The sequence below is a fragment of the Genypterus blacodes genome, unplaced genomic scaffold, assembly GCF_046128005.1.
Source record: "Genypterus blacodes isolate CSIRO-AG114 ecotype Tasmania unplaced genomic scaffold, CSIRO-AGI_Gbla_v1 ptg000055l_1, whole genome shotgun sequence".
In the NCBI taxonomy this organism is placed as follows: Eukaryota; Metazoa; Chordata; class Actinopteri; order Ophidiiformes; family Ophidiidae; genus Genypterus; species Genypterus blacodes.
Genome location: NW_027466867.1, coordinates 1741251 through 1768247, shown reverse-complemented (window position 1 = coordinate 1768247; position 26997 = coordinate 1741251). Strand labels below are relative to the sequence as shown.

At 48.9% G+C, this 26997-nt stretch overlaps 6 protein-coding genes across 13 annotated transcripts in view; 4 read left to right on the top strand and 2 right to left on the bottom strand.

Annotated features, from left to right (window-relative positions):
- coasy (CoA synthase) overlaps window positions 1–697 on the top strand; it is a 4437-nt gene extending 3740 nt beyond the window's left edge. The window contains exon 10 of the mRNA XM_076151985.1: window positions 28–697. Within this exon, the coding sequence (XP_076008100.1) occupies window positions 28–96 (69 nt within the window). The 3' untranslated portion in view covers window positions 97–697. The remainder of the gene's footprint in view (window positions 1–27) is intronic.
- LOC143002055 (myosin light chain kinase, smooth muscle-like) lies at window positions 689–7866 on the bottom strand. The gene is made up of 17 exons (XM_076151983.1): window positions 7765–7866; window positions 7148–7341; window positions 6414–6560; window positions 6101–6253; window positions 5904–6011; window positions 5043–5173; window positions 4795–4951; window positions 4400–4711; window positions 4216–4312; window positions 3921–4124; window positions 3562–3779; window positions 2835–2958; window positions 2298–2450; window positions 2077–2206; window positions 1742–1823; window positions 1415–1555; window positions 689–1334 (listed from the first exon to the last, which is right to left on the bottom strand). Exons 2-17 carry the CDS (start codon window positions 7308–7310, stop codon window positions 1129–1131), a joined length of 2526 nt encoding a protein of 841 aa, XP_076008098.1. The 5' UTR covers window positions 7311–7341; window positions 7765–7866; the 3' UTR covers window positions 689–1128.
- Window positions 973–26997, top strand: LOC143002060 (uncharacterized). 4 transcript variants are annotated; one of them, XM_076151996.1, is made up of 3 exons: window positions 973–978; window positions 26266–26377; window positions 26480–26997. In XM_076151996.1, the coding sequence occupies exons 2-3, from the start codon at window positions 26274–26276 to the stop codon at window positions 26904–26906; spliced, it is 531 nt and encodes a 176-aa protein (XP_076008111.1). In that variant the 5' UTR covers window positions 973–978; window positions 26266–26273; the 3' UTR covers window positions 26907–26997. The 4 variants fall into 4 exon arrangements, with proteins under 4 accessions (XP_076008111.1, XP_076008112.1, XP_076008110.1 ...); XM_076151997.1 differs by lacking the exon at window positions 973–978 and adding an exon at window positions 23912–23915; XM_076151995.1 differs by lacking the exon at window positions 973–978 and adding an exon at window positions 25892–26049.
- On the top strand, window positions 7997–12981 carry pus3 (pseudouridylate synthase 3). 5 transcript variants are annotated; one of them, XM_076151989.1, is made up of 9 exons: window positions 7997–8123; window positions 10222–10280; window positions 10637–10762; window positions 10992–11382; window positions 11466–11743; window positions 11839–12022; window positions 12109–12218; window positions 12294–12466; window positions 12583–12981. In XM_076151989.1, the coding sequence occupies exons 4-9, from the start codon at window positions 10993–10995 to the stop codon at window positions 12852–12854; spliced, it is 1407 nt and encodes a 468-aa protein (XP_076008104.1). In that variant the 5' UTR covers window positions 7997–8123; window positions 10222–10280; window positions 10637–10762; window position 10992; the 3' UTR covers window positions 12855–12981. The 5 variants fall into 5 exon arrangements, with proteins under 5 accessions (XP_076008104.1, XP_076008103.1, XP_076008102.1 ...); XM_076151988.1 differs by having other exon boundaries at window positions 10625–10762; XM_076151987.1 differs by having other exon boundaries at window positions 10605–10762.
- On the top strand, window positions 13103–15870 carry dcakd (dephospho-CoA kinase domain containing). The gene is made up of 5 exons (XM_076151991.1): window positions 13103–13414; window positions 13946–14057; window positions 14216–14419; window positions 14521–14608; window positions 14746–15870. Exons 2-5 carry the CDS (start codon window positions 13946–13948, stop codon window positions 15029–15031), a joined length of 690 nt encoding a protein of 229 aa, XP_076008106.1. The 5' UTR covers window positions 13103–13414; the 3' UTR covers window positions 15032–15870.
- Window positions 20917–23849, bottom strand: c1ql1l (complement component 1, q subcomponent-like 1-like). The gene is made up of 2 exons (XM_076152006.1): window positions 23031–23849; window positions 20917–21779 (listed from the first exon to the last, which is right to left on the bottom strand). The coding sequence occupies exons 1-2, from the start codon at window positions 23676–23678 to the stop codon at window positions 21600–21602; spliced, it is 828 nt and encodes a 275-aa protein (XP_076008121.1). The 5' UTR covers window positions 23679–23849; the 3' UTR covers window positions 20917–21599.

Sequence of the window (26997 nt, the reverse complement as noted above, 5' to 3'; positions counted from 1 at the left end):
ACTCTCCCTTTGTGTGCCGTGTTTTAGGTAACCAAGGCCTGGAATCTTCTCCAGGAGAGAATCCATCAGAGGCAAATACCAGCCAGACCATCTTAGGACCGTGCGGGCCCACACTGCTTCGCTCGCCGCCCCTCCTCCTCCTCCTCTCCTGACACGCACGCTTAAATGGCTGAGCCGCGTGAGGAAACGTTGCCTTCCCGAAGTGTGAGACGGTCGCTTTGTCACTGCTGCAAATCAAACAAAGCCGCTCACCTCGTCGACCCCAGACTCTGTGCCTGAACGACCTTTCACCGGTTTTTTAAATGATGCGTTTTTAATCGAGCGATGGCGGCTGGAGGAGGAAGAGGAAGAGGACGCCTGTGTAGAATGATTTTGCATTAAAAGGAGCAATACGATTTCCTTTTTGGGGATTGGGAAGTTTATCTTACTCTGAGTTGTGATTGGATGGCCTGTTCTTTGTGTTTAGGCTCTAGATTTTGTTAATATGGGAAATTTCTGATGCTGCCTCCTAATTTCCAAGTATAATAAATATGAAACTAACATGGAAAAGAACCTTGTGAGCATTTCAGTAGGTTTGCCATCGTGAAAGCATCGTCATCTTCAAACAAACGGGGGTCTAGAATTAATAAGTTCTGGGATGTTGAGAAAGATATTACAATCAATAAATGGACAAAAATGCTGTAGTTTGGTTACACATCACATTTTAAAGTTTATTAGAAGTCAAATTATGAATAAAAGCTAATCTAAAGTGGTGAGCACCGTCCTTATATCTGCTCTGTTTACACTACAGAACAAACTGCACTTGAAACATCACAGGACCGTAAACCTTCAAACTTGTGTTTCTATCTTATCTGTTAACTATAAATGTGCAAATATACAGATTATAGCTGCGTGATCTCCTCAACCATGTGACCGTAAGTATGTTGCTCAACTGAATAAGTGCACTAATATAACTGGTGACTTGTGAAACCAAAGTGAGTGTGTGTGTTCCCCTTAAAATCTCTTGATAAAACAACAACACACCGTTAAGCCTTGAAATAAAGTGAAAGCGTCCTGTGTGTCTCATCCAATAGACTTATGATGAAGTGTCCCCTTCCAAGTGAACGACTCAGAAGCTGTTGTTGTCCCTCACACCTCTACTGTCAGTTTGGCAGAGCACAGCGCCTCCCCCAGCTCATTGATGGCTCTGCACACGTAAACCCCAGAGTCCGAAGGCCTCAAGTCGGCCAGGACCAGCGAGCAGAGCCCGTCCTCGTGTTGCTCCGCCGTTGTTCTGGACGAGTCCTCCAGTGGCCTCCCGTCCTGAAGCCACTCCACCTGCGGCTCTGGGTAACCTGGGATCCAGATGACATCATTCAAAAGCATTTAGAATTATTCCTTACTTTCACAAAGTGGATTAAAGTGGTTGATCTACCATGAATGAGGCACGTCAGCTGAGCTTTGGCTCCTTGAGGACGGGCGGTGTCCTTCAGGACCTGCTGGAAGCGCGGCTCGCTCTGAAGACGCTTGTCCAGGGATTGGATGGCCTCCTCTGCCTCTGGGCTCCATCCTGCCTCTGTGTGAGAGGGAGGGGGTGGAGGAGGAGGATGAAGACGAGGCTCGAGTGATCACAAAAGGGGTGAACTTGAAGTGGCCATCTGAACGGTGAGTCATTTGCCACATGTAGCTCCAGGACGTTGGAGGGCATGGTGTGTGTGTGTTCGTGCGTGTGTGTGTGTGTGTGTGTCTTTATCTGTCTTACCCTCTGTCAGACCGCTGGGGGAGTTTGGTCTGTTGGAGAGCAGAGCCATTCGCGTCAGGGCCAAAACAGCCTTGCCGGTTTTCTTGGAATAAAAGGAGAAATACCACCGGATGACAACGGAGCCTCGGGTCCACAACGGACAATTAACATGAAGGTCAACATGAGGCAAGAAGAAGCACTGATAAGAACACTGCCTCTCCATCCAGGCTGACAATCATTTCCCCTAAACTAAACTTAACAAGTCAACTACTTCTTTCTCTTCGGAGTGGATCGCAGCTTTACAATCATGACTTTAAAACTAGAATACAGTTTGAGCCCTTAAACAGCCGAGTCACCTTCCACTTGCGCTTTGCTAAGAAGCGTTTCATCTTCTCCTTGTTGAGGGACTTGGTGGCCCTGCGGTTCAGAGGAGTGAAGGACAGCATCCATCTGTGGGCCAGAGCCTCAGTGCAGGACAGCCTGCATCTACAGCACAAGGAGAGGAGAGAGAGAGAGTTTAGAACAAATTAAATGCGTCATTCAGTATTCAAAGCCTAATAACCAGAGTTCCCCTAACCTCCGATCCTTCTTCAGCAGGGAGCCGATGAAGTCCTTGGCGTCATCCGAGATGTCCTCAAAACTCTCTTCGTCAAACTCGTAGTAGGCAGTGGTGACTTGGGCCAGAGTCTCTGCGTCGCTGTTCCCCTGGAAGGGCGACTCGCCGCTGAGCCTGGCACACAAAACCAGGAGTTAGAGGCCAGTTTAAATGAGTCTAGAGTCTATATGCACAAGACAAGGTATTAACATAAGTCACAATCGAAACCCATCAAGGGAATTAAGACTTAAATGTCACAAAACAACTGGGTGTGACTGAAACTCTGCGTGCTTCAAGAAACGTGGCAGCAGCAACTTTGAGGTCTGAGCTGTGAGACCAACATACCACCAACAGAGGGCGTCAAAGCACATTTTTAGTCATTAAGAAGGGTTATGATGGTACATTTAAGAGGGAACTACTTCCAAATGTATTACTGTAAAGATTAAAGAACTAATAAAGCACATTTCAGCTGTTCGTGCAAACTTAAAATGGCCTTCTGCGTGTGTTGCTTTGACTCACAGGATGAAGCAGATGACCCCGATGCTCCACATGTCCGTCTCCAGGCCCACAGGCTCGTAGTTTATCACCTCGGGAGCCACAAACTCAGGCGTGCCGTGCATCACCATCAGAGGTGTGCTGTCCTCTGATGCACAGGACAGTAGAGCGCACACACACACACACACACACACACACACACACACACACACACACACACACACACACACACACACACACACACACACACACACACACACACACACACACACACACACACACACACACACACACACACACACACACACACACACACACACACACACACACACACACACACACACCACTGTAAACGTTACTTTGTCGCCAAACAGTGTAGCTTTATGCCAAGTTTGATATCGTCTCATTATTTTTCGCCAAGTTTATAAAATAAGCAATCCTCTGGCAGACTGGATTCATTAATCTCCACTCCTTATCACGCAGCCATGACTTTACACACAAACATTTCAGTCGACAAGCTGGAGTCACAAGTCTGCACAAATTGATTGCAACTATTGCAGAACAACAATCTCTGCCAGCCCATTAAGGCATGTTTGTCTTCAAACGGACCTTAAAAGGATCCGAGCCTCGGCTGTTTCACTACAGTACAAACAGGAAATGTCATCTGCTATCCCCCTGTGAGCTAAGTATTTACAGATCTTCAGTACACATTCACCACAAAAGGTCATAAGATCCCAGTCCTGTCACCCACCCAGTTTACTCGCCAAGCCGAAGTCGATGATCTTGAGCCTGGTGCCGGTGGGGTCCACACACACGATGTTCTCGGGTTTGAGGTCCAGGTGGACGATGTTCTGCTTGTGGACGTACTGCATGCCCTCCAGGATCTGCTGCATGTAGCGGGAGCTGGTGGGCTCCGTGTGCTCAAAGTTCTCGTCCACGATGCGTTCAAAGAGCTCGCCGCCGGCAATGCTGGACAGAGGGACAAACCATCATCAATCCATCTCTATCCCAGTATCTGTCCATCCATCTAGTAACACCACGGCAACCTCCAGTATCACCCAACAACATGGTGGCACTTTAAGCAGACTGTTTAAGTTTCCTTTCACTCACTACTCCATGACCATGGCCATCTCCGGGCGCGTCTGGTATGCAGCCAGGCACTGGACCAGCCTGGGGTGGTGGAGGCAGTTCATCAGCTCGATCTCTTTGCGAGCAGCCGTCCGCTCCCTGGAGGTGCGACCCCGGTAGAACTTCCCGGCGCACACCTGGCCCGTCTCTATGTGGGACAGCCGGAACACCTGACCAAACTTCCCCCTGGGAAAGAGACACAAAAGCGTTACAGCGACTACATTTGTTGCTTTTAAATGGTGTGTTTCTATGTTTCTACGACAGAATCCATGCTTACACTCCCAGCTTCTCGTGCACGTTGTAGTGATCCTTGACCTTGTGTGTTGTGTCAATGGTCACTGTGACGTATGAGTGAGGATCTTCCGTCTCCGGTTCTATACAAAAACACACACATGCGCCTCAGTGAAAACACTCGGTCTTTCATTTCAGAAAATTCAAACAAAATCCAATTGATCACTAACGTGTAGTTGCCATGGTGACACAGTTCGACTCCTCGCTCGGGTCGCTGATGCCCGCAAAGTTGTAAGCTCTGACCCGGAAGCGATAATGTCCCAGAGGCTCCAGGCCCGACCGCACCTGGTAGGAGGTGTTCTTACAGCAGCCCGTCACTTTGCTCCAGGGCCCCGGCTCGTCTGAACTCTCCTCTCTGACCTCTACGATGTAGCCCAACACGGCTGTGCCCCCGTCAAAGCACGGGCCGGTCCAGGACAGGACCAGGGACTGGCTGGACAGCTTGGAGACCACGGGGTGGGACGCTGGCGGGTCGGGTCGGTCTGGGGAGAAACCAAAGGAGTCTGCCAGCAGCTCTCACAACGACAAATGCAACATCTGAGTATTTGCAGGTTCTTATTCTGACCTATGACACTGAGAGAAACTGTGTGTTGTGCCGAGCCTCTTCGGTTTCGTACTACGACCGTGTACGAGCCGGTGTCTTCCGGACACGCCTGAGAGATCTCAACGCTGCTCTGCCTCTCACTGCTGCTGACAGACGTCTGTGGGCCTCCCACCACCACCTGCAGGGGGAAACACCAGAGGAAGAACACAGAGGGTTCATAACCTGGAGGGGTCAAATGTCAGCCGTCATGTTTGTGTCTGTTTGCTAACCTTGTCTTTGTTGTAGATCCAGCAGCAGGCCACAGGGGCAGAGGTGCTGCTGAACTCACAGAGCAGCTTGGCCCGCTCTCCCACCCGGACCTCCACTTGCTCCGGTGGGTCCAGAAACTCCACAACAGGTTCTGGGGACAAATAGGAGACATTTAAGCAGAAATAAATGCAGTTTGGGACTAAACTTGGTGGCTCCACAGGGATCCTCTGCTCACCTGTGTGTGATGTGTGTGTGGAGAGGCGGGCAGACGCAAGGCGGCGCTTAAGAAGCACCAAACCAATCAGCCATGAGGGGCCATGTTTGGTGTGTGTGTGTGTGTAATCAGAGGCAGCTGTGTTCTGCCTCATGGAGCACAATCACTACATGAGCTCTTTTTACTGCAGCGCTTCAGCGTGGAGGCGTTCAGTTTTACTCAGCAAAGTTATTTTGATGATTTTCTGAGGTTGCTGCATTGTAATTGGATATTCTAGCAGTTTTGGCTGCTACGTGACTTTTTTTTGCAATTGGAAACTTTATTTAAATCGCACTTTTTATATATTTTTACATGTAGCTCAAAATGCTGTACAGATTTGATTTAACAATGGGGTAACCATGGAGACCAATTGACTTAAATAGTATAAAAAAGAAAAAAAAATGAAAAAAAGATGCAAAAAGTGTGATCAGAAGGATCAGATAAGAAGGCTAAGGTTTAATAATAATAATAATAATAAAAACAAAATAATAATAAGGTGTGGGTATGAAATTAAAAAGAAAGAATTAAAATGAGGTTGAGTTGAATCTCAGAGCAGAGCAGAGGGTTGTGTGTGTTTATGGATGTAGAACAATGACAGATTCTTTTAGGAGGGCAAACAGAAGTGTACCTTTCTCTCTCCCTCTCTCTTTGTCTCTCTCTCTCTCTTCATTGTGTGGCCTTTGCTCTTCAGCTGACTCATCCTCCTCCACCTCCTGCCTTCCTTTTGTTTCCATTCCTTTCCCGAACAAACAACAAATGCAATCATACTGCATTAATTAACGAAGCAAACATCTGAGCTGCGTCGGCGTCTCGCTCCTGTCGTACCTGTGACGTGCAGCGTGGCGCTGCTTGACCGTTTCCCCGCCGCGTTCTCAGCCACGCACGTGTAGACCCCAGCATCGCCTGGTGAACACTGAGTCAAAGCCAACCTGGCAACGCCATTCTGGAAGGAAGTCTTAGTGGAACACACCCTCTCATCTGAATGCCAAGAAGTGATGGACGAACACACACACACACACACACACACACACACAGTACATTTGTATACATTAGCTGAAGGCATTTCCCTGCTCAAACAGTAATTAATTCTCTAGCAAGTCTTCTGATGAAAAAGGAAGCGATGTCATCCTTCACTGACCATTGTGTATCCAGGAAACGCTCACAGGCCGACTTCCTGCGATAACACCTTGAAATGTGGCATCACTTCCCTGGCAGACGGTGCAGTCCTGGAGGGGCTGGGTAAAGCCGGGGGCCTCCAGGGCCTGGGGGGGCGTCGGCTTGGCATCTAGAGAGAAGCAAAACCAGGTCACGGGTCCTTCGGGTGCCAAATGACAAAACAGCCCAGGGGCCAATTTGTTTCTGTCATCATTTACCGTAAGTAAGTAAACTGGTAAACACTGACTCATCTAATAATAGTGCATAAATTGCCTTGATGTTCATTCCTTCAACAACAACAACAACAAGTGTGCCAATGTGAGAAAGTTGACATGTTGATTTTCACGCCACATGTGTTTATACTGGTATGTCCAGAGTGTGTAATGGGGAGACCCAAAGGAGAGTTAAATGTCAGCTGTGTGTGTGTGTGTGTGTGTGTGTGTGTGTGTGTGTGTGTGTGTGGGGGGGTAGGGGTGTGTGTGCATATGCCTAACTTCACAGTCCTTTCAACATTAGCAACATCACATCACACACACTCGTCTTGTTATCAACACTTTGTGACAGAGCCTCAGGGGAGTAAACATGGTGACACACACACATGCGAGCTAACAGATTCTAGATTTGCTGGATTTGATGACGGGTCTTTGTTTATGCAAAGCGCTTAAGAGAAAGCAGATTGACGTTGGAACTCTGTGATTCGGTTTTCGCAGCCTTTACCTGGTGGAGACGAGATTCCCAGTTTGTTGTTTCCCTTCTCCGCCCTGTCGGTGTTATCCAGTCCATTCTTTGTGTGCTCTTTGGCACGGCAAGGCCCGGATGGCTTTAGGTTCACCCGAAAAGTGGACACGAAGGTCTTTGGCTTGGAACCATTGTTCTCCATCCTCGTGCAGAGCCGATTACCAGGCGAACAGCTGATGGAGAAACAAGCCAGCACTCAGTCACGCCTTCTCCTCCTCTGTGTGCCTCAGAATGTTCATGTCTCCCTCCTCCTCCTCTCTATTCACACGTGTTCTGAACTGCTACCAGGGGGAGAGGCAGTGCCACGACCCCACTGCTCAACCCCGACAGGAAAGATCTGGTTTTATCAGAAGGCCGACTAACAAACACGGACGTCCAGCCCCCTCCGTCCCCTCTGTGAGGAGATCAAAGGGGAGAGGAGGACACACATGTGGCCGAAAACAGGAGAGGGAGAGAAAGAGAGAGAGAGGGAGGGAGATGACAGGAAGTGTGTAGGAGAACCAAAACATGTGGGGCCTGACGATAGCAGAGATCACAAACAGATGGGCAGTGACACAGCAAAAGAAGAAGAAGAGGAAGAAGAGGAACATTCTTACCTGGTGGCTCTCCTCTCAGTGAGTAATCACATCTCTCCACTCCCGGCTTCTCTCCGCCATGTCTCCCCCCCTTGTAAACAGTCACCAACATGAATCCGGCCTCCAGCTCTGTGACGCCGAGGGCACCGTCAGTCAGGAATGAAGCCGAGCCAGTGGGACAGCCTCAGTCTGCCAGCATTTGCATCTGAAGGCAACAGCAAAAAAAACAGGGAGAGGTGACTTTCTGTTTTGACTTGAGATGGCTGGCGATGAGCTCGACCACGTGACAACAAAAGGTAACCTGGGCACCTTTCAGATGAGGCGGCTTTAATGTCTATGGGTACGGAGGATCGTATGGCAGCCGTGCGGGCGTGGCCAAGGTGTGCTGCTTTACCTTTTGTTACACGATTGTTCCCTGCAGACTGGTTTTACTCTAATCTGCCTCTCACGGTTTCAATGGTTAGACAAGAACTTCATCATTTCTTCATCTATTTAAAGATTTTCTTCCAGTTTGCTTCTGTTTTCATGTATGTTCTATGTTTCTTTGCTTATGTGTGTAAAGATAAATTCCTACCTTTCCATAATCATTGTTTTATGAGTCATTAGTCTGGGAAGTAAACATGAAAAGGTTCCCAGGGACTCTTGGGGCAGCATGTTGTTGTCTAATGTACAGCTGTAATTCTCCCAATGTGCATGTTTCACTCATTAGTGGGCAGTGGGAGACCGTAAGAAAACACTTCACTTCAGCTTGCGTAACCAGCACCACATGTTGAGAGGCCCGAATTTACTTTAGCCTGTGAAAACTGAGGGCAGCCTGATGATTGATGCGTCAGGGGAAAGCAGGATTCTTAACTCTTTACGCTTTACAGTAACTGACCAACACTAACTCAAGATGGAACAACAATCAAACATGATAATAATATTGGACTCTCTTATCCTCTCACCGCTGCGCCTCTTCCTACACAATTAGCGCTATCATAAGGAAATCACAGAAGGTTTGGGCCGATTCTTCAGAACTCCAAACAGGAAGATGGGAGGGGCCAGGACAATGTTCTCCTCTCTTGCAGTATTCCAACGAAATTGTTTACATCCTGTTCCCATGAAATCCCTCAAAGACTTAATGGCGTTTTGAAATGCAGCAGGCAAGTTAAAGTGAAATAGATGACGTGCTGCAGCCTGCTAAGACAGAAAGACTGAGCTCACACACACACACACACTCACGCGCACACAAAGGAGGTCAAAGTGCAATGCTTTGATTCGGGGCTCTCAGCCAGGGGCAGAAATTCTTCCTCATGCACCGCTGCACGTCTGGAATGATCACAATTAGATTAATAATAGGTAGAATTTCATGTAACGATCTTCACAGAGACCAAATTGCATCTCTGAACAAAGAAAGTTCTGTTTCTGCTTGGTTTGTTTGTGTTTTTGTAGGATAATTTAGAAGAATTCATTATATTTTGAAGCAGATGCAAGGATTTACTCCCCCATTGTTGTTATCATTGGAAGATGAGGCTGTTTTAATTGGACGTTTTTTCGTGAGTTATTTCAAAACTAATCCACCAAACTTAATGTGTGTCTCATTATAGACTATCAACAGGCATCTGGTTTGGCTCCGGATAACAATCTGGACCTGGAAATGCTTAAAATGCAGTGGTGGAATTTCACAATAAAGTGCAGCTTAAACTTTAACTTGTTTTCATTCAGACTGATGTATCACTTTACTCTATGTCGTGACAATGTGTCAATCGAAATGGCTGCTGTGTGTGTGGGGGGGGATTCACGGCACGTCTGAGTGACTCACTTATGAAGCAACGCTGACAGACGAGAGATCTCACACACCACAACACTACACACACACATATACAAACTCTTTCCTTGTATCAGTGTGGACGACTTCTTTCTGGGTGTGTGTTTCCATGATTAATTGTAGTTAAATACATTACCTGGACATCTCTTCTTCTGGGTTTGAGCGTCAGGAGGTGAGGTTTGGTTGGGACATGAGATATTGGACTGTACGATTGTGCCACCTGTTCATTTTCATAAGATCGTGTGTCACAACAGTTCAAGTCGTATCACTGCGATCACTTTGCATCTCTGCTGCAGCCATCGTCTCCTCTGCAACATCTTTATTCCTCTAAAGGAGTTTGGCGCACACACACACACCATACACGAGCACACACACACACACACACACACACACACACTTTACTGCAGAACTCTCAGATAAAGCAGAAACGTCCAATAATAATAATGATTTAGAGGCAAAATTAGCATTTTCTGGTATTTGTAAGGAATATTAATTAGATGACAGACATTTGGAATGTAGGGGAAACTTGAGTGATAACGAAACAGAGTTCATATTGTTCGCCTCAGGTTGTGGGAATCTAGAATTAATTTCTTCTTCTTCTTCTTCTCCTCCTCTGACCTGTCTGTGGGTTACTTTGCCGCCAGTGACGTCTGACCTTTGTCTCCTCGCAGGTCTTGGGTGTGATGCTCGGGATGTGTGCGCGTCAGGAACTATGAAAACACGGGCTGAGGTGTTATCATCCTAAAACACACACACACGACCAACCATACGGGGAGAATAATAATCACTTTAAACTGAAGTTCTTTGCACGTTCAAGATGCATTTATCTTCTTGTCTGTCGATATTTACATGTATATAATATTTAGATGTTTCATACAACGATGATGTAAGACAGTCGCAGTAAATACTCACCATTGTTACTTTGTATTCGTGTACTGCAGCGTAATGTAGACGTTGCTTTAAAAGCCACGTCATATTTCCTTAAAGTGACTTCAAAAGTATTAATCTAAAAGCCGCTAAAACCCTCGAAAACGTGTGGATTCGACTCGCGTAGTAGTAAACTACATTTCCCAGAGTTCCCGGCAGGAAACAGATCCGCCTTCGACGTTTGTCCCGCTGGAGAAAACCCCGGATGAGCCTGAGAGGAACCGGAAGCGCGTGCAGCCGAGTAGCGTGGACCAAAACATAGCAACAACACACGGGAGATCCAAGGTAAAGACGCCGACTCAGGACTTAATGTGATGTTTGTGCCATTATCGACTGAACGAGCAGGATTGTTATTCACAAGTGAACATGTAGCATTGATTCTTGTTTGTTTTGGGGCATTGGGGTTTGTATTCAGTTATGTTAATGAAACGTATTGTTCATTCTTGAAGTGATTCTCAAATAAATATAGAATCACATTAAATAGATGATAACTGGTTGATCTCTTTCCAACCAGCATGTCAGAAGCTTTGGTCCAGCGGATAAAGGAGCTGGAGGGGGAGGTGGAGAGGCTCAAGTCCCAGCTGAGAGGAGATGGAGCAGGAAATGGACATGGAGTGGAGGAGGAGGAGGTAGACTGTAAACCTGTGAGCAGCGGCAAAAAGGGTAGAAGAGCAGTCAAGGGACGTCCGTTTGATTTCTCGGCTCACCCCCGGCGTCACGTGGCCCTGCGGCTGGCCTACCTGGGCTGGGCCTACCAGGGCTTCGCGGTCCAGGAGAACACGGACAACACGGTGGAGGCCCGGCTGTTCGAGGCTCTGCTGAAGACGCGGCTGATCCAGGACCGCCAGGGCTCCAACTATCACCGCTGTGGTCGCACCGACAAGGGGGTCAGCGCCTTCTCTCAGGTGAGGCCACTGAAGAAGAAAGTTAAGTACACAATCATTACAGGGAATTGAGGATGTCATTGATTTCTCATTTCTGTCCCCAGGTCATAACCATAGACCTGCGCTCCACACAGTTCTGTGGAGGTGTGGGTGTCACACTCCCTGTCAGTGTGGACGTCGCTACCAAGAAAGCCGCCGGCGCCCCGGAGGTTCCCTACGTAAAGATGCTGAACAGAGTCCTGCCGCCAGACATCAGGATCCTGGACTGGGCTCCGGCGCCTGAAGGCTTCAGCGCACGATTCGACTGCCAGTCCCGCACGTACCGCTACTACTTCCCCCGCGGGTCCTTGGATGTGGCGTTAATGGCAGAGGCAGCAAAAAGGTTAAACAGAGATGATTTATTCTAATATAAGCTTCTATTTTTAGAGGTTTTGTTTCCATGGGATTCTCATCTCGTCTCTCCTGACACCCAAACAGATACGAGGGCACCCACGACTTTCGCAACCTGTGCAAAATGGACGTGGGCAACGGCGTCCTGCAGTTTGAGAGGACCATCCTGTCCGCCTCAGTCAAACCTGTGTGTTCTCCAGACGCCTCAACCGCTGACCAGTATGATGTCTACATCTTTGAGATCAAAGGACTCGCCTTCCTTTACCACCAGGTACGCACCATGTCAGTGCTTTGAAGAAGGAGGTTTGTGGTGTCTTAGGACCAGTTGGTGAATTTGCTTTAATTTTTACGCTGCAGGTTCGCTGCTTGATGGCAGTGCTACTCCTGATTGGGCAGAAGCTGGAGGCCCCAGAGATCATTGATCAGCTGCTGGATGTGGAGAATAACCCCAGGAAGCCTCAGTACAGGTGAGGACATCCGTGTGAAAAGAACTCTCCTGGTAATGAATCCTTTTCTTAAACGTTTCCCTCCCTTTCCCCCAGCATGGCAGTAGATTACCCTCTGGTGCTGTACGACTGCCACTTTGAGGGGCTGAGCTGGCAACAGGAAGCTGAGGAGGCCAACCACGTCCTGGCCTCGCTGCAGCAACACTGGACGCAGAGCGCGGTCAAGACCCATGTCCTCCTCGGGATGATCCAGGGTTTGGAGGCCAGAGGTGAGAAATTCTGAATCGCCTTCCCAAGACTTCCCACATCCTGCAAGTTTAGATTTGGAAGTTTACTTTAAAGTTGCTCTGGGTTCAGCTTTTCTTTTGTCTCTCTACACACACAGGTGGCTCGTCCTCTCACCTTTGCTGGCTGGTAGAAGGCACCAGACAGAGAAACTACCGGCCGTTGCTGGAGCGTCCGTGCTGCGAGAGCCTGGAGTCCAGGATCGAACATTTTGTGAAGAGAGGCCGGCTGGAGCGCGAGGAGGGAGAGAACGGAGGCGACACGGTGCACAGAGGGAAGCGCTCCAAACATTCCCACAATTCCTCCGGTCTGCCTGTTCCTTCAGAAGTGCCAACATCAAATCAGACTATTGGTCAGAAGGCAGAAAATTAATTGGAAAACTGACTGAATATGTATTTTTCTTTTTAGTATTTTTCCTTTCTGTAAAAATGCAATTTAGTTTGAAGAAACAAAAAAACTCTCCTGTGCTTTTTATTCTTTCAAAAATGTTGCAGTATTTTTATTTATTAATGCCCAAGTTTCTCTGTTAGTCTGAGAAATAAACACATTTTGGAGAGTAAATGTCTGTTACTCCGTTTGTTTTGCGGAACGTTCGTCAGAATAGTCGGAGGCGTCGGAGGAAGACTTTCGAGGGGGCACCTGCCAAGCTATGGAGCTAGGTCGTTAGCTGTAAAGCTCAGTCAGATTCCATGTTGTAGCTTGCAATCTATAGAAACTCGACACTTCTGAGCTGTTCTGTTTGATTGCTTTGCTGACCGGGTCGGTGTGGAAATGGACGCGGCTTCGTTGGTTCACATCCCTGCGGCGGTGTTGACCTGAGCAGCGGTTGTGCCGACGTTAGCCTGTTAGCAAGCTAGTTTGTTTACTTTGCCCTCCCCGCGGATCTCCTCTCTGCTTTCGCTTGATTTAAAGGGAGTCTTCGCTTTTGTAAGGTAAAGGCACGGCTCTATGTGCGAAAGAAGAATATATAACAATCTGAGAACAACGTGACTAATCCTGACCTTTGACATAATAACAAATAAGCGTCATTGAGGCGTTAAGACGAGGATTTTCTTAGGTATTTGTCCAGAAGTCATTGTAACTTTCCTAACCAGTCAAACCAGCTGCACCCAGTCTGTGGTGTCTGTATGTGGACAGCAGGGGGCGCCGCAGGCCACGACACCTTTGTAGTCTGTAGAAAAACTGTTTGAATTGTTAAACTGTAGGTTGGTGTTCTGTCTTTCTGTTGTCTTTGATATTATTATGTACTAAAATATCTTGTCAGTCTACGAATTCAGTGGATTTATAATGAAACAGGGAGGTTAGTGTTGCTGTTTTGAGTAAGTAAAAATGGAAAAAAAAAGAGGAAATTATTCCAATTCTTATGGTCCAATTCTTATGGTATATGGAGGGATTAATAGAAACTAACACTGTAAGTTCCAAATTGAAGTGTAAGTGTGTGTGTTGTCTTTTTCCACTCTCAGATGTTCTTGGTGGGGCTGACGGGAGGAATCGCCTCAGGGAAAAGCACTGTGTCCTCAATGCTGCGGGAGCTCGGCTGCCCCATCATCGATGCTGATGTTGTGGCCCGGAAGGGTAAGTGACTGTCTCTCTGTCTCTCTCTCTCTCTCCCTCTCTGTCTCAGTCTGTCTCACTTGCAGCTCTTAAGGCTACAAATCCTCGCAACTAAGAGACCCACATAATACATTTAAGGGAAAGGACTCTAAAGTATCGCTGCTCTCTCTCTGTCACAGTGGTGGAGCCTAACACGCCGGCTTACTCCTGCATCGTGCTCCACTTTGGGCCAGAGATCCTGCTGGAGAACGGGGAGATCGACAGGCAGAAGCTGGGCCAGCTCATCTTCAGCAGCGAGGAGAAGAGGAAGCTGCTGAACTCCATCACCCATCCAGAGATTCACAAAGCCATGCTCAAAGAGATCCTCTTCTACTTCCTAAGAGGTGAGGAGAGGCAGCCGCATTTCAGTCTGAGAGATGAATGCAGCTGAAAGGCGACCAGGCAAGTGTCTCACTATCCTCCTCTTCCTCCTCTTCTTCCCAAGGCTACCGCTATGTAGTGCTGGATGTGCCACTGCTGTTTGAAACCAGACGCCTCACTCAGTTTCTGAACCACACGGTTGTAGTCTACTGGTAAGACTGTTTGTTTACTGCATTACTCGTGTTGTTCTGTAGTTTGTTGCCTTTTTCTCTCTTTGCCTTATTAGCGCGTCTTCCTGCCTCTGGATCTTTGCCTATAAATAACCCTCCCGTCTCCCGGTCTCTTCCAGCGACCCCGCCACTCAGCTCTCTCGCCTGATGCAGAGGGACGGCCTCACCCAGGAGCAGGCCGAGCAGCGCGTGGCCGCCCAGATGCCGCTCAACGAGAAGCGCGGCCTGGCCAGCCACGTGGTGGAGAACTCGGGCAGCCGCGAGGACACACACAGGCAGGTCCTGCGGCTGCACACCAAGCTGGAGGACTCCATGGACTTCCTCTTAGTGAGGGTCATCGCCTTCGCCGCCACCGCCGGCCTGGGCGGGATGCTGCTGTTCGCCGCCAAGATGCTTCTGTCCTAACGGAGGAGAGGCGGGAGGGAGGAGGTTGTGAGAGGGGCGTGGCCAGGTCGGAGGTTTAATTGCAATATGCTGTAAGATTGGTGTCATTGGCGCCGTGGTGAAGATACTGACTCATATTTACTGACGTCTAACTTGCACTGACAGATGCCGTTTAGCTCAATGTGCAATTTGATGCAACGAAAATAAAAACAAAATGAAGGCGAGACGTTTAGAGGCGCCACACGCTTCCTCGCTCAAGCTGCTCTCTCCACACAGATCGCTGACTGGGGCTTTAAAAGGTCGCAGAATGTAGGGGCGGGGGGTCGACACATGCTGGTAGCCGTAGAAACAAAGAAAGCACCTTAATTTTTATCCACGTTAGAGTTTTGGTTGATAGTGTAGTTTGTTCACAGAGACACAAACACCAGGCTGTGTGTGTGGTTACCGTGGTGACTGGTGAGGTAATGTAATATAATCCAAAATGGCAACAACTTCCCCCCGAGTCATGAACTTTTTCCTTTTATTGAACTAATTTCTCGCTGGAAGAAGAAACTAATTAAAACACAGAAATGTCTCTAGGTTGTATTTTAGCAACCGGTGTGATGAAGAAATATAAGGGAGCAGAGCCAGTTTGAGTCAGGACTTCTGTAAGATTGTGATGAATTATCAGGCAGACTTTGTATCTTCTTCTTCTTCTTCTTCTTCTTCTTCTTCTTCTTCTAACTATGAAGTCAATGATGTTGTTTTGTTGTCATGCACACTCTCACCTGTAACACAATGACAGAATTTGTAAGACGAAGTGCTTGAACTTACAAATATGAATCGTGGAACACTACTGTTTTAAAGTAACCGCAACACCACAGTGTCTCAGACTTCCTCTTCTTTCACGTTTGTGTCGTAATCCTGTCTTCCTGCGGTAAGATGTCTCGTCTCGTCTTAGTGACTTGGTAGAGACGTAATGAGCCTGAGTGTTAATGGTCGGTGGTCGTGTCCTTGCTCGTGTCCACATTAGAGCGCTCAGGCCCAAAGGCGGGTTTGGCTGACATCATCCTGACACCGCAGTCTCCGCGCTGCGGAGACGAGACGACGCTGTGAGTCTCGCTTGTCCCCCCGCTGGTCTGCTCCTTGTTTTTGTTTGTGTGTGTGTGTGTGTGTGTGTTTTCTTTTTTTATCAAGGCGCTGTAGCATTAATGCAAAGTGACTGGGGTCGGGGGAAGCCAGTGAACCAGATGAGCGCACGCATGCCCACACATCGGCGCACGCATAGAACACACAACATCACACTGACACAGACACACACGTTTGACGGGGCGACACAGGGGGGAACGTGCTTTACCGTGCAGCCAGCTGTTCGCCACAGATTTCCCCCTGCGTCTTTTCCCAGTGTTCCTCAGACACAGACAGAGGCCGGATGTCAAACACAGAACGGAGACTATATCTGTCCCGAGCAAGTGTGAAAGCTTCAGGCAGGGAGCGGCAGCGACGGCGTCTCTGTCTGAATTTAAATTGGCTTTAATTCACAAGGAGTCACGTTTTAGTCGTCTTATTAAATGTTTTTTTAGGTGCTTTGGCGTTATAGAAGTGATTCCTGTAATCTCTCCATGGCGATCAGAGAGCCGGCCTACGGTGCCGCAGTGCGTCGACATTTTGGAATCTCCTGTCTGAGTGGTTCTTCATCATTCCTCCCTCCCACCCACCGCCAGCAGGGAAGGTAAAGCAGAATAATGAGCTTGCAACTCACCATCAGCTCAATGCAAACTACAGGAGTACACATGTGGATCAGCATCAATCCATCAGAGATCAGAGGATCTAACAGGGCAATCAGGTCACGTTTTCAATCTGTGCCTCCCTCACTTGTTTTCTGCAAGTCTACCAAAGAGAGATTGATAGAAGGACTGAACTGTATCCAAATGTAATCCAAAATGGCTAAAACGAGCGATACTTCAAGCAAAAAGATGACAAAGGGGTCTTACCCAGTACAGCCAGCAGGGGGCCGTGCACAAACAGGTTAGAAACATTAAGTTTGAAGCAGGGGCTTCATTTAAGCCCACATGTCAACTGAGTCCAGGCATAAGTCCTGTCTAAACTCTTGTGTTTGTCTGTGGGTTTTGATTCCAGATCATTTTTTATTCAGATAATAATCCACAAACAACAACAGGGGCGGATATCAGTTTCCCCCTGAGCCGACGACCTCAGTGAACCGGAAAGCAGCGCCTCCGCCACCGCAGCTTTATGGATCCATCCTCTCCTGTCCGTGACACATATTGTTCTCTTCTCCTACCTGTTTGTTAAATTTAACTCGTGAAAAACCCTGCCTATCCCAACTATAGCCCCTGTCTACGCTCCAGCAGGCATAATGATAATTACAGGAAATCACAAACTTGGGTGACTTTACCCATCAACTATTAAGGGAGTGATCGCTGTTTCTAATTCGCTGCTTTGAGTGTTTACACTTTGGATCACACATGACTGTCAAAAACAGAGATGGCGATGTAAAAAGGTGCTTAAACCGTCGAGGAAACCCTCATCAAGCAGCAGCTCTGACACGTGCTCGCTCCTGATCTCTGGCGTCTCTTGCTCAGAGATGGGACGGACGCTCGCCAGCCCCTCTGTGGCCGTGTTGTCAGGCCGCATCCGTGCGTCCGCCATGAGGCGAAGAGACAAGCAGCACGCCAGCGGAGCGTCCCCGGCCACATGACTCAACCTGTCCCTGCGCGTTAGCCCAGGCTCTGTCAGGGTCGAGAGGGAACACGGCCGGCGGTACTGAGTCACTGACACGCCGGACAGTCCCCCAGATCAAGCATGGTGATAGAGAGAGGGGAGAGAGGGCGGGGGGGGGGGATGTTGTCATTTTCTCCCGAGCCACTGGAGGATGAGTGGGCGCATGAGTACCTACATACAGTAGAGTGTGTGTGCTACAGTGCCAGAAAGTACATTTATATGTAATTGGACAGTCTCTTGTCATGTGTGCGTACATCCTTGGTGACACTTATTGTGAACTCCCAAGTACATGAACCCCACGGCACTGAAGGCACGATGCACAGGGCGTAGAATACTTTACATGGTCCTGTAATGAGGCAAGACGGGGACAGAGACGGACAACCCAGGATTCAGGAGTTATGGGTTTCATCATTTTAAGAGGTCAATGTTGTACGAATTCAGCTAAATGTTGTGGCACCGGCAGCTGATTGGACCTTGTTGCTGCTAAAGGTCAAAATCTAGCAGCATGTCAACACACCGCTTTACAATCAGGTGGAGGCGTTCACATTTTTATATCATAAAGATAATATATATGTGATATCAAATAAGAACAACTGATGCTTGATTCTACCAGGGGCTGGATGATGTCATGCTGGACTGATGAGACATTTCTCCTTTTCACAATAGCAGATTAAAGGTCAAACTCTTCTTGTGCTCTTTGACAATCACAGATTTTGCATTCGTCCTGATTTTCCAGCTCAAAGAATATTACATCTGTGAACACACACACACACACACACACACACACACACACACACACCTCCATAATAAACAACCCCAACATCATTTCAAACTGTTTAACACTACTTGATATCGTCTCTGGAGAGAGTTGGAGAGTTTGCTGCACTTCAAGATTGCAGCCCGGAGCAGCATTTCACAGTTAACAAACAACACACACACACACACACACACACACACACACACACACACACACACACACACACACACACACACACACACACACACACACACACACACACCGCTGGCTGTTTATTTCCAGTATCCTAGGTAATACACACAGGCTTGCTTGTGGTGACCCGGGTGGAGGAGGTGGAGGAGCAGCTGGCCGGGATGCGGCTCATATTCTGTGTTATGATGCAGAGGAGAAGCACCATGTCTGACTTTTGAGAGCCACTCAGTCTGTCTTTGTCCACAGTCTTGAACTAAAGCTGTAAAATAACTAAGGGTGTGTGTGTCATATTTGTATTAGTCGTCTTTGCTTCGGAATGCGAGCAGGAAGTGTGTGTGTGTGGCTGGAGTTAGGGGAGGAAACAGTGAAATGAGTGTGAGTACTAAAGGAAGGAGAAGAGAGGAGTGCATGATATTGAAGGGTGAGAGGTGACGTCACAGTGGCGACCTCGTTAGTGGCAGATGCGACTCACCTGGGCCGCTCTGCTGGGGGTCGTCTGGGAGACCGGAGCCACGGCGACCTCGTTAGTGGCTGATGCGTCTCACCTGGAGGTTCTTGGAGTGAAGCCGTCCTTGAACGACATTAAGACCTTTTTGTTTTACAGTCTGAATAAAAATCTAAGCTCCCAGAAATGAGAGTAGCAGTGATGAAGAAATAATGAAATTTAACAGGTCGTGTATCTCACCTGCTGATGTGGAATGAACTCCATGAAACAGAGAAACTGATTATCCGAACTTGACGTCTCTGGTTTTGGAGATTTCCCTGCTTTCACTTGAGGACTCATAACCCGAGCCATCAAATTAGTGTAATGTGTGAAAAAGCACATTTCCCCCTCCGACATATAATGGAGCAGTAAATAGCAGCGTTGAGTAGATGTACTCGCTCGGTTTCCGCCCGGGCGTGGGCGTGTGCTGCTGCGTGTCAGACGATGGGCGGTCTGAGCGCGTGGGCAGGTGGGCCCGGCGTGTTTGGAGGCAGGGTGTGTACGTGAGCGTGAAGAGCAATTTAGGCAGACAGTTAAACCGTCTCTAATTTGGATCTCCCCCAGTGCGTTTAAGTGCCGGCGTCTCAAGATAACATCACCAAGGGCTCATTAACGTCACAGCAGACATTTGGGAGGATGTACTCCTTCCAGTCCTACTGTTCTCACACGCACATATACACACACGCGCGCACACACACTGCCGGAGCCTGATAAGCCACACGGGTCAGAATGTGTCCCCTGTAAATGTCGAGCTGAAGCCGTGTCAGTTTACTTAAACTACCTTCAGTTAGGTTTTAATACCGGATGTGACCCGAATGAAGATGATTCTGTGGCGGCGGCGAAGGTGAAGGCGTCGTCTCTCTTCTTTGTACATAAAGAAGAACGGTGTGCTTCTGTAGAGTCAGACAGGGCAGGAGATGAAATGCGAGTCGGGGGATGAAGCAGAAACTGAAACGCTTCTTCTCTCCTACAGTGAACAGTGACTCTCTAGATTGAGATTCTGCAGAGTTATGATCATAAACATGTTGCTTGTTCACTTCTGAGCGGTTTCCGGCGATCAAAGCCGCGTCTCTCAGATCCCCGGTGGCCATTTCTGTCTTTGACTTTGTGACACGAAAGTCTCTAATTTGCCGATGTGCTCATACGCCCGGCGAGGAGATGGCGGCCGTTGCTCGCTTAGCCGCCCCCCCCCCCCCCCCCCCCGGCTCTGGTGACCTCTGCCCAGCCTGGACCCTCAGTAATAATTGTGTCTGGAGGAAATGCAACCGTCTTAAGGCGCCAACGCTCCTGTTTCCACGTCTGTTTGGACATGTCTCTCCTCTCTTGTTTGGGTTGTCACGGGCCGACATTCACCTCCATCAGCTGCAGTAGATGTTGATTTAGAACAGAAATAAGAGCAAAATCAGACGCACTCTCGGCTCCTCCTCCTGAAAAAGAGGAACTATGTTTTTCACGATGTCAGCATGATCTCCTCAGAAAGCGGAGACGTACAGTTTGCCGCTGTGTCTCAAATTTGTCTCTCACAGGCGTCGACGTGCCTAATTTGGCCCCGATTACTTTTCCCCCCAACTCTGATCTGTGCTGCGTCTTCCCTGGAATCACTTGGCATTCAGGCACAGCTGTGATCTGCACCCTGCCTTCGTCGTCTTTGCGGGCGATTGCCTCTTGCCGTATCTAACGCTTTGCAGGACGAAAGGAGATCAGGATTTAAAGGAGCGGTCACGACATCACCCAGGTGATTTGTGAGGAAAATAAAGATCATTTTATTAAAGAATCAACAGCACTGAAAGCCAAAGCCCCTAAAGCCAAAACATTACTTCCACTGTATTATTTTCACTTCATCATTTCCCATCAAAGTACATTTTACTCAATATTTCATGCAGGATCATAACAAATAAAGCTTAACACACGAGTTCCCCACACCGGTGATCTTCTACAACTATCTAACAACAATTAAAAGACACAACAGCATGTATGACTGTGATCACACACCAGTTTCAATATCAAATTCACACACTAACACACTACTACGCTGATGGGGAGGCGACACCACGTGAGGTTTCATATCCATGCATTGAGGTTCTGTACATTTTGTGACCTTCCCTGCTTATCTGCAATCAAATTTGACAAAACGTGAGAAAAACACACAATTTGAAGTAAACACACCCGCACAGTCCGCATCACCCGCACAGTCCGCATCACCTCTGAGCCTCAGCACGCCACACACTGCGCCGGCTGTTTGCGTCCATTGGAATGGCGGCGTGTAGGCACCCTGTATCACCATGGAGTCGCCGATGAAGAGCTACCAATAAGCACAGATCCATAACTGTGGGTCAGTGGCTATAGGTAGAGTGAACCTGAACGTGACAGCTGACCTTTCACCCTCTGAGTTCATCGTGCCTCGCCAGAAGGGGGGGGAGAAGGGGGCGGTGCCTTCAGTCGGCGTAGAGGATGAACCCGGAGAAGGTGCTGTACTTGTTGCTGTTCCCGCCGTGAGCCTTCCCGCCGTCCAGCTTGATGAAAACCTCATCGCCAGCGTCCAGGTGAAGGATGACGCTGTTGCTGGCGTAGTCGTAGCTCTGGTCCTGGTCCTGGGCGATGGCGCTGGCCCGGACCTGGAATGTGAGGGGGAAATCATGCATGTGATCCGTGTCCGTTTGTATTTGTGTGTTTTGATCACTTAACACCGTGATGACCAACGCTGCAGATAGACTAAATGTGTAGACGAGCAACAACGCAACAGAAGGCCGCAGTAGAGAGCAACGCCCTCTGTTGGCCAAAACAACAGCAATACGATTGAGGCATAAACCTGAAAAAACAGGGACTTCATCTGTGACGGACCTCCAACAGACACTGGGATCAATAGTTAATCGTCTGGGTTGCCAGGTTGTCTGTTTTGCAGCGACTTCACCGGACAAATGTCAAATGTTCCTGCTTGTTTTAAACTGAGTCTAATTAATGCCATGGCGCTGAGATTGTGTATGTCAATGCCGCCGGGTCTGAGAGAGAGAGAGACAGACAGAGAGAGAGAGAGAGAGGCTGAGCGACGACTGACAGCATGATGATGTGTGAGAGATGAAGACAGAGCAGCCTTAAACACCCCCCCACCCCCCCACTCTGTCTGTCTACGCTCCATAACCTTGACAACTCACTCAGATATGACAACACAACGTCGCATTCACTCACAACTCAACGACAACAAATAAGAGAATATTGTGATTCCAGTGGTTTGCATGTTAAGGTGCAGGTGTTTCCTGTAGATCCTCTGGCCTCAGACTGGACGTCTTCAGCAGGGATTTACACGGCGTTTGATCAGTGCGGCCCCCCGGGGGGCTCAGGAGACACTGCTCAACTCCCCTGGATGCGGAAAAAATCATGATTTGATATTGAAACGCTGGGAAACTGACAGGCGGACTGATAATGCGCCCAAACACGTCGGGGGTCTCTGTGAAGTTTGTTGTATTTCAAAGGGCACCAGCTTTGAAATACCAAGTAACCCCGGGCAACGCTGTGATGTGTGCAGGGCTGAGATAGCGCCGCACTTCCAGCGAACACTCTATCGGACGTGTAATGTGCACATATACACAATCTGGCAGCTCACCACTGTGTGTTGTCATCAGAGTGATAACACCGGACCGAGGAGCGAGTCAGAGCTGAACTGAGCCACACACACACATGAACGCATCACTACTCAATTTAGACCGCCTTTGTGTGTGTGTGTGCGTGCTTACACTCTTCCCTGAGCATGTGAATGTAAGTCAGGCGTCCACAGCTCCATGAATCACGATGTCATTAAATGGATTTTGCAGCTTTAAATCAGCAAACATTGTTTAAAGAGGAGTTAAAGGCTGTGAACTCTCACCCACCACGCCATTCTTGATCAGGTCAGCCCACATGCTGGTGCCGTCTCCTCCCCTCATCAGCACATTGTAGATGAAGAAATAGGAGCCGGGGATCTTACAGGTGAACTTGCCGGTGGCTCCTTCGAAGTTGCCGCCGATGTTGGTCACCACGTCGTCGAAGCGCAGGATGTCGTAGCCCTCTTGTGGGTTTCGTAGCCCGGCGTAAAACGCCACTCGAGGTGCCGTGTTGTAGGTGGTCGTGCTCACCGCCCCCTTGTCGCCTAAACCTAGAATCCCTGTCCGCACTACATCCATGCCATCTCCGGGTGGTCCCTTGGGTCCCGGTGGCCCCGGCTCTCCAGGCGTTCCCGGGGGTCCAGGCTTCCCTGGGCGTCCGGGTCTGCCCAGCGGCCCGTGGGCGCTGTAGGTAGGCAGTGGCGGGCCGATGCTGTAATCGCTCAGATCAGCCTGGTTGTCCAGGTGGAGGCCCGGGGTGGAGGTGTCTGTGCCCGTCTGAGCCCCCGTCCCCGTGGCCCCCGTCCCAGGGAAGGGGTCACACACCATCCGGCAGGTACCCAGCATCTCGTAGTGGCTGGCGCCCTCGTCCGTTCCCCCGGAGCCCACCGAGCTGACCAGCACGGGGATGAGGATCACCAGGACCAGGACCAGCATGACCCCCACAGCGGCTGCCACCAGGGTCTTGCGGCCGATGCTCAGCCGGGGAAGGGGCTGAGCTGCCAACGTGGAACTCTCCGGGGAGGAAATGGTGACTGTGGGAAGAGCGACACCAACGTCCACCTGGCTAAGAGCCTGTGTGAAGAAGATTCCCAGGCAGGGAGAGCTGGTCTGGTGTGTGTGTGTAAGTAAGACAGAGTCAGCAACAGGGAGCGGAGCAAGGGACCAAAGTGATGAAAAGGAGAGAGAGAGGGAGACTGAGGAGAGAGTAAGAGGAGGAGGACGAGGACGAGGAGGAGGAGGAGGAGGAGGAGAGAGGAAGACACACACACACATACACACACACCATCTGAACCAGCGGGGGCACTTTCCTCCTGGCAGAAAGAGAGAATCTTAGAGAGAGGGGGGAATCAGAGCAGCGAGTGGGCAAACAGATCTGATCTCAGTGGATTCACACCAGATTATAATGTTTATAACAGAGTTTACTTCTGCTGCATCAAATAGGAGTAAAAATGATGCTTATACAGTAATTGATCGCGTCCTCTCCTGCGTTTTACATTGTTGTGTTATTACGGCACAAGAAGAGGAGGAAGAGGAGGAGGTAGACTTCAGTGGAGATATTTAATAGCAGCCGGATATAGAAATGAAGATCAATAGTTATTTTCTTAGATTAATGTGAAACTGTGTCGCTTGTGTTTCATCAAGGTCATCACGTGTATATTATATTGGTATATTTCCTTCCTTCCTTCCTTCCTTCCTTCCGTGTGTGTGTGTGTGTGTGCCTGTGTGCAGGAGGTCTTGTACACTGGAATGAATCCAGCCATCTGTGGTCAGTCAAGCAGTGACCTTCATCAGAAATCCCAAACATTTAAAGGGGCAGTTTGAAGGAAAATGTGTTTCTGTGACCTAGAAGAGCAACATGTGTGTGTGTGTGTGTGTGTGTGTGTGTGTGTGTGTGTGTGTGTGTGTCATGATCAGGGGTGCACATAACCAGAATGAACTAAAGTCTTTATCCTCTTCCTCACTGATGCTGATATTCCCAGACTGAAGCCTTGTTAAAATGCTTGGTGCAGCAGATTACTGTCATCAGCTGTGACACCATGATGAATCTTAATGACTGGCAGCCCAGCGAGCAGAACAACATCCCCAGGACGTCCTGACACTGAAAAGGTCCTCAGCTGAGTTCAACACTTCAAGAAGTTTTTAAAAACTGACAGCTTGGTCTCCCTGAGTGTTTCTAAATGCTTTTTACTTTGTTGTGTTCTTTAGTTCCTCGACTGACGTGTGTCCTCTGCTCTTATACACGACGACTCAACTATGATCTCATCCGTCACACAGCCACAGAGATCGTATTGCAATGTGAATCAACCGGTTTGGTAAAATCAAAAATCAGCAAAAATCAGAGCGAAGAGCCACAATCATACACGCTACACACGCAAAGGAGCTAAACCTCACACACACACACACTGGAAGATGTATGCTAGAGCGCCATCTACTGTCCTCTGCCTCCTATCACCACAAACGCTGATCTTCTTCACATGTGAGTGACATGGTGAGTTATTCAGGGACACGTGAAGAAGCGTGAGTCCTGTCGCAATACACAACAACTCTGAGGGGCATGAAGGATGATGTCGTGCCACGCACTACCCAGAGGGAGTGTGTGGGACGCAGTGAAGATGATGATGATGAAGATGATGAAGACAAGCCCATGGCGGTTGAGTCAATCCTCCTGTCAACAGCAAGCAAGGCAGACGGCTCTACTTTAGCTGCAAGAGCCTCGCCACGGACCGAGCACACACACTGCTCGGGGTCGGAGGGGAGGTTTTGATTGGTCGTTGGCGTCCCCCCCCCTCCCCCCTCCTCCCCCCTCTCCCCTTCCATGGCATTGTGTCACATTTTGTCTGGCACACAACTGGGATATTGTACTCTCAGATGATCCGGTCCATCAGGTCTTGTTGTATGAAATGAGGCATCAGCTCTTGGATCAGGCGTCTGAAGGGCGTGGCTGCCACTGTTCAATATCTTTTGCTTGGAAGGTACAGTAAAGCTGCTTCTCAACAGCGATCATCAGAAGTTCAACCTCTGATTCGAGTTAGAACGAATATCAAGCTGTCAGTGTCTCGTATCAAAACATCTCCTCCTGTATTCTATTGTTTACTTTTTTGGTTCATCTCTCCCCTTGTTGACTGACAGCACGGCGACACGCCCAGCAGCCTCAGAAGCAAGGTGTGACTGCGTGTGCGTGTGTGTGTGTGTGCGTGTGTGTGTGTGTGTGTCGGTGGGTGTGACTCTGCTCTTGTCTCCATACCAAAGCCAGAGCAGCGTTCAGAGTTCTCTCCGCCAACCTGTGTGTGTGACATAAAGCAAAGTGAGTGAGTAAACCTCCAGATTATTACGCCTTATTCACTTTATCTACTTTGGTTGTCTTGTTTTGTCAGATGTAGTAAAGTTTCAGTTTTAGTTTAGTGTGGCGGTGACAGACTGAGGTGCTGCTGTGTTGTGTTTCGCTCTGCGTTATGCTATCTTTAAGGAGACAAGGAAAGAGGACTCATCTCTTCCTCTGCTTCTTGCTTCTTTCCTGCAGCCTTCATCATGCCTGAGACCGCAGAGTCCCACTCTCACCACCTCACCACCAACCGCAACTGCACCATCGAGATCAACAACATCAGCAGTGCCTACTGTCTCAACAACCCCAAGTAAGTGTCGGCGTGCAGCGTGTTCAGAGAGCCACCTGTTCAGAGATCTCTCATGTGTGTGTGACTTCCTCTCTTCTCTGTGCCTGAACCTCCGTTCTCCAGGGTGTACATGGAGAGCGGCTTCTGCCACAGCCCGCCTCAGCCCACAGTGCGCACCAACCAGGGCGAGGTGTGCTCCTTCACCAAGGACGACAACACCGCGTCCGGGGCGGTGGGGGTCGTGACCTACGAGCTGTTTGAAATGCGTCAGCGCAGTTGCAACGAGCTGTTCGCCGTCATGTTCTCCGTGCCCTTCGACTACAACTTCTACAAGAACTGGATGGCGGTGGGCATCTTCCCCAGCTCACAGCCCTGCGACAAGGAACTCTACGACCTGATGTACAATAAGAAAGATTTCACCAACTTTCACCGCCAAGAAGCGAACGGCTCGGGGCTTCTGTTCGCAGGAAGGAAGGTGGAGGTCAGAGCCACCATGTCTGACCACGGCAGGGCCATTGTCAAACTGGAGGTTTACGACAGGATGTCCTAATGACACCGTGAGAATAAAAGGTTCAAACCTCTGCCTCATCTGTCAATCACATGTATGTGTGATCTGAATGAATAAAAGTCTAAAGAATTCA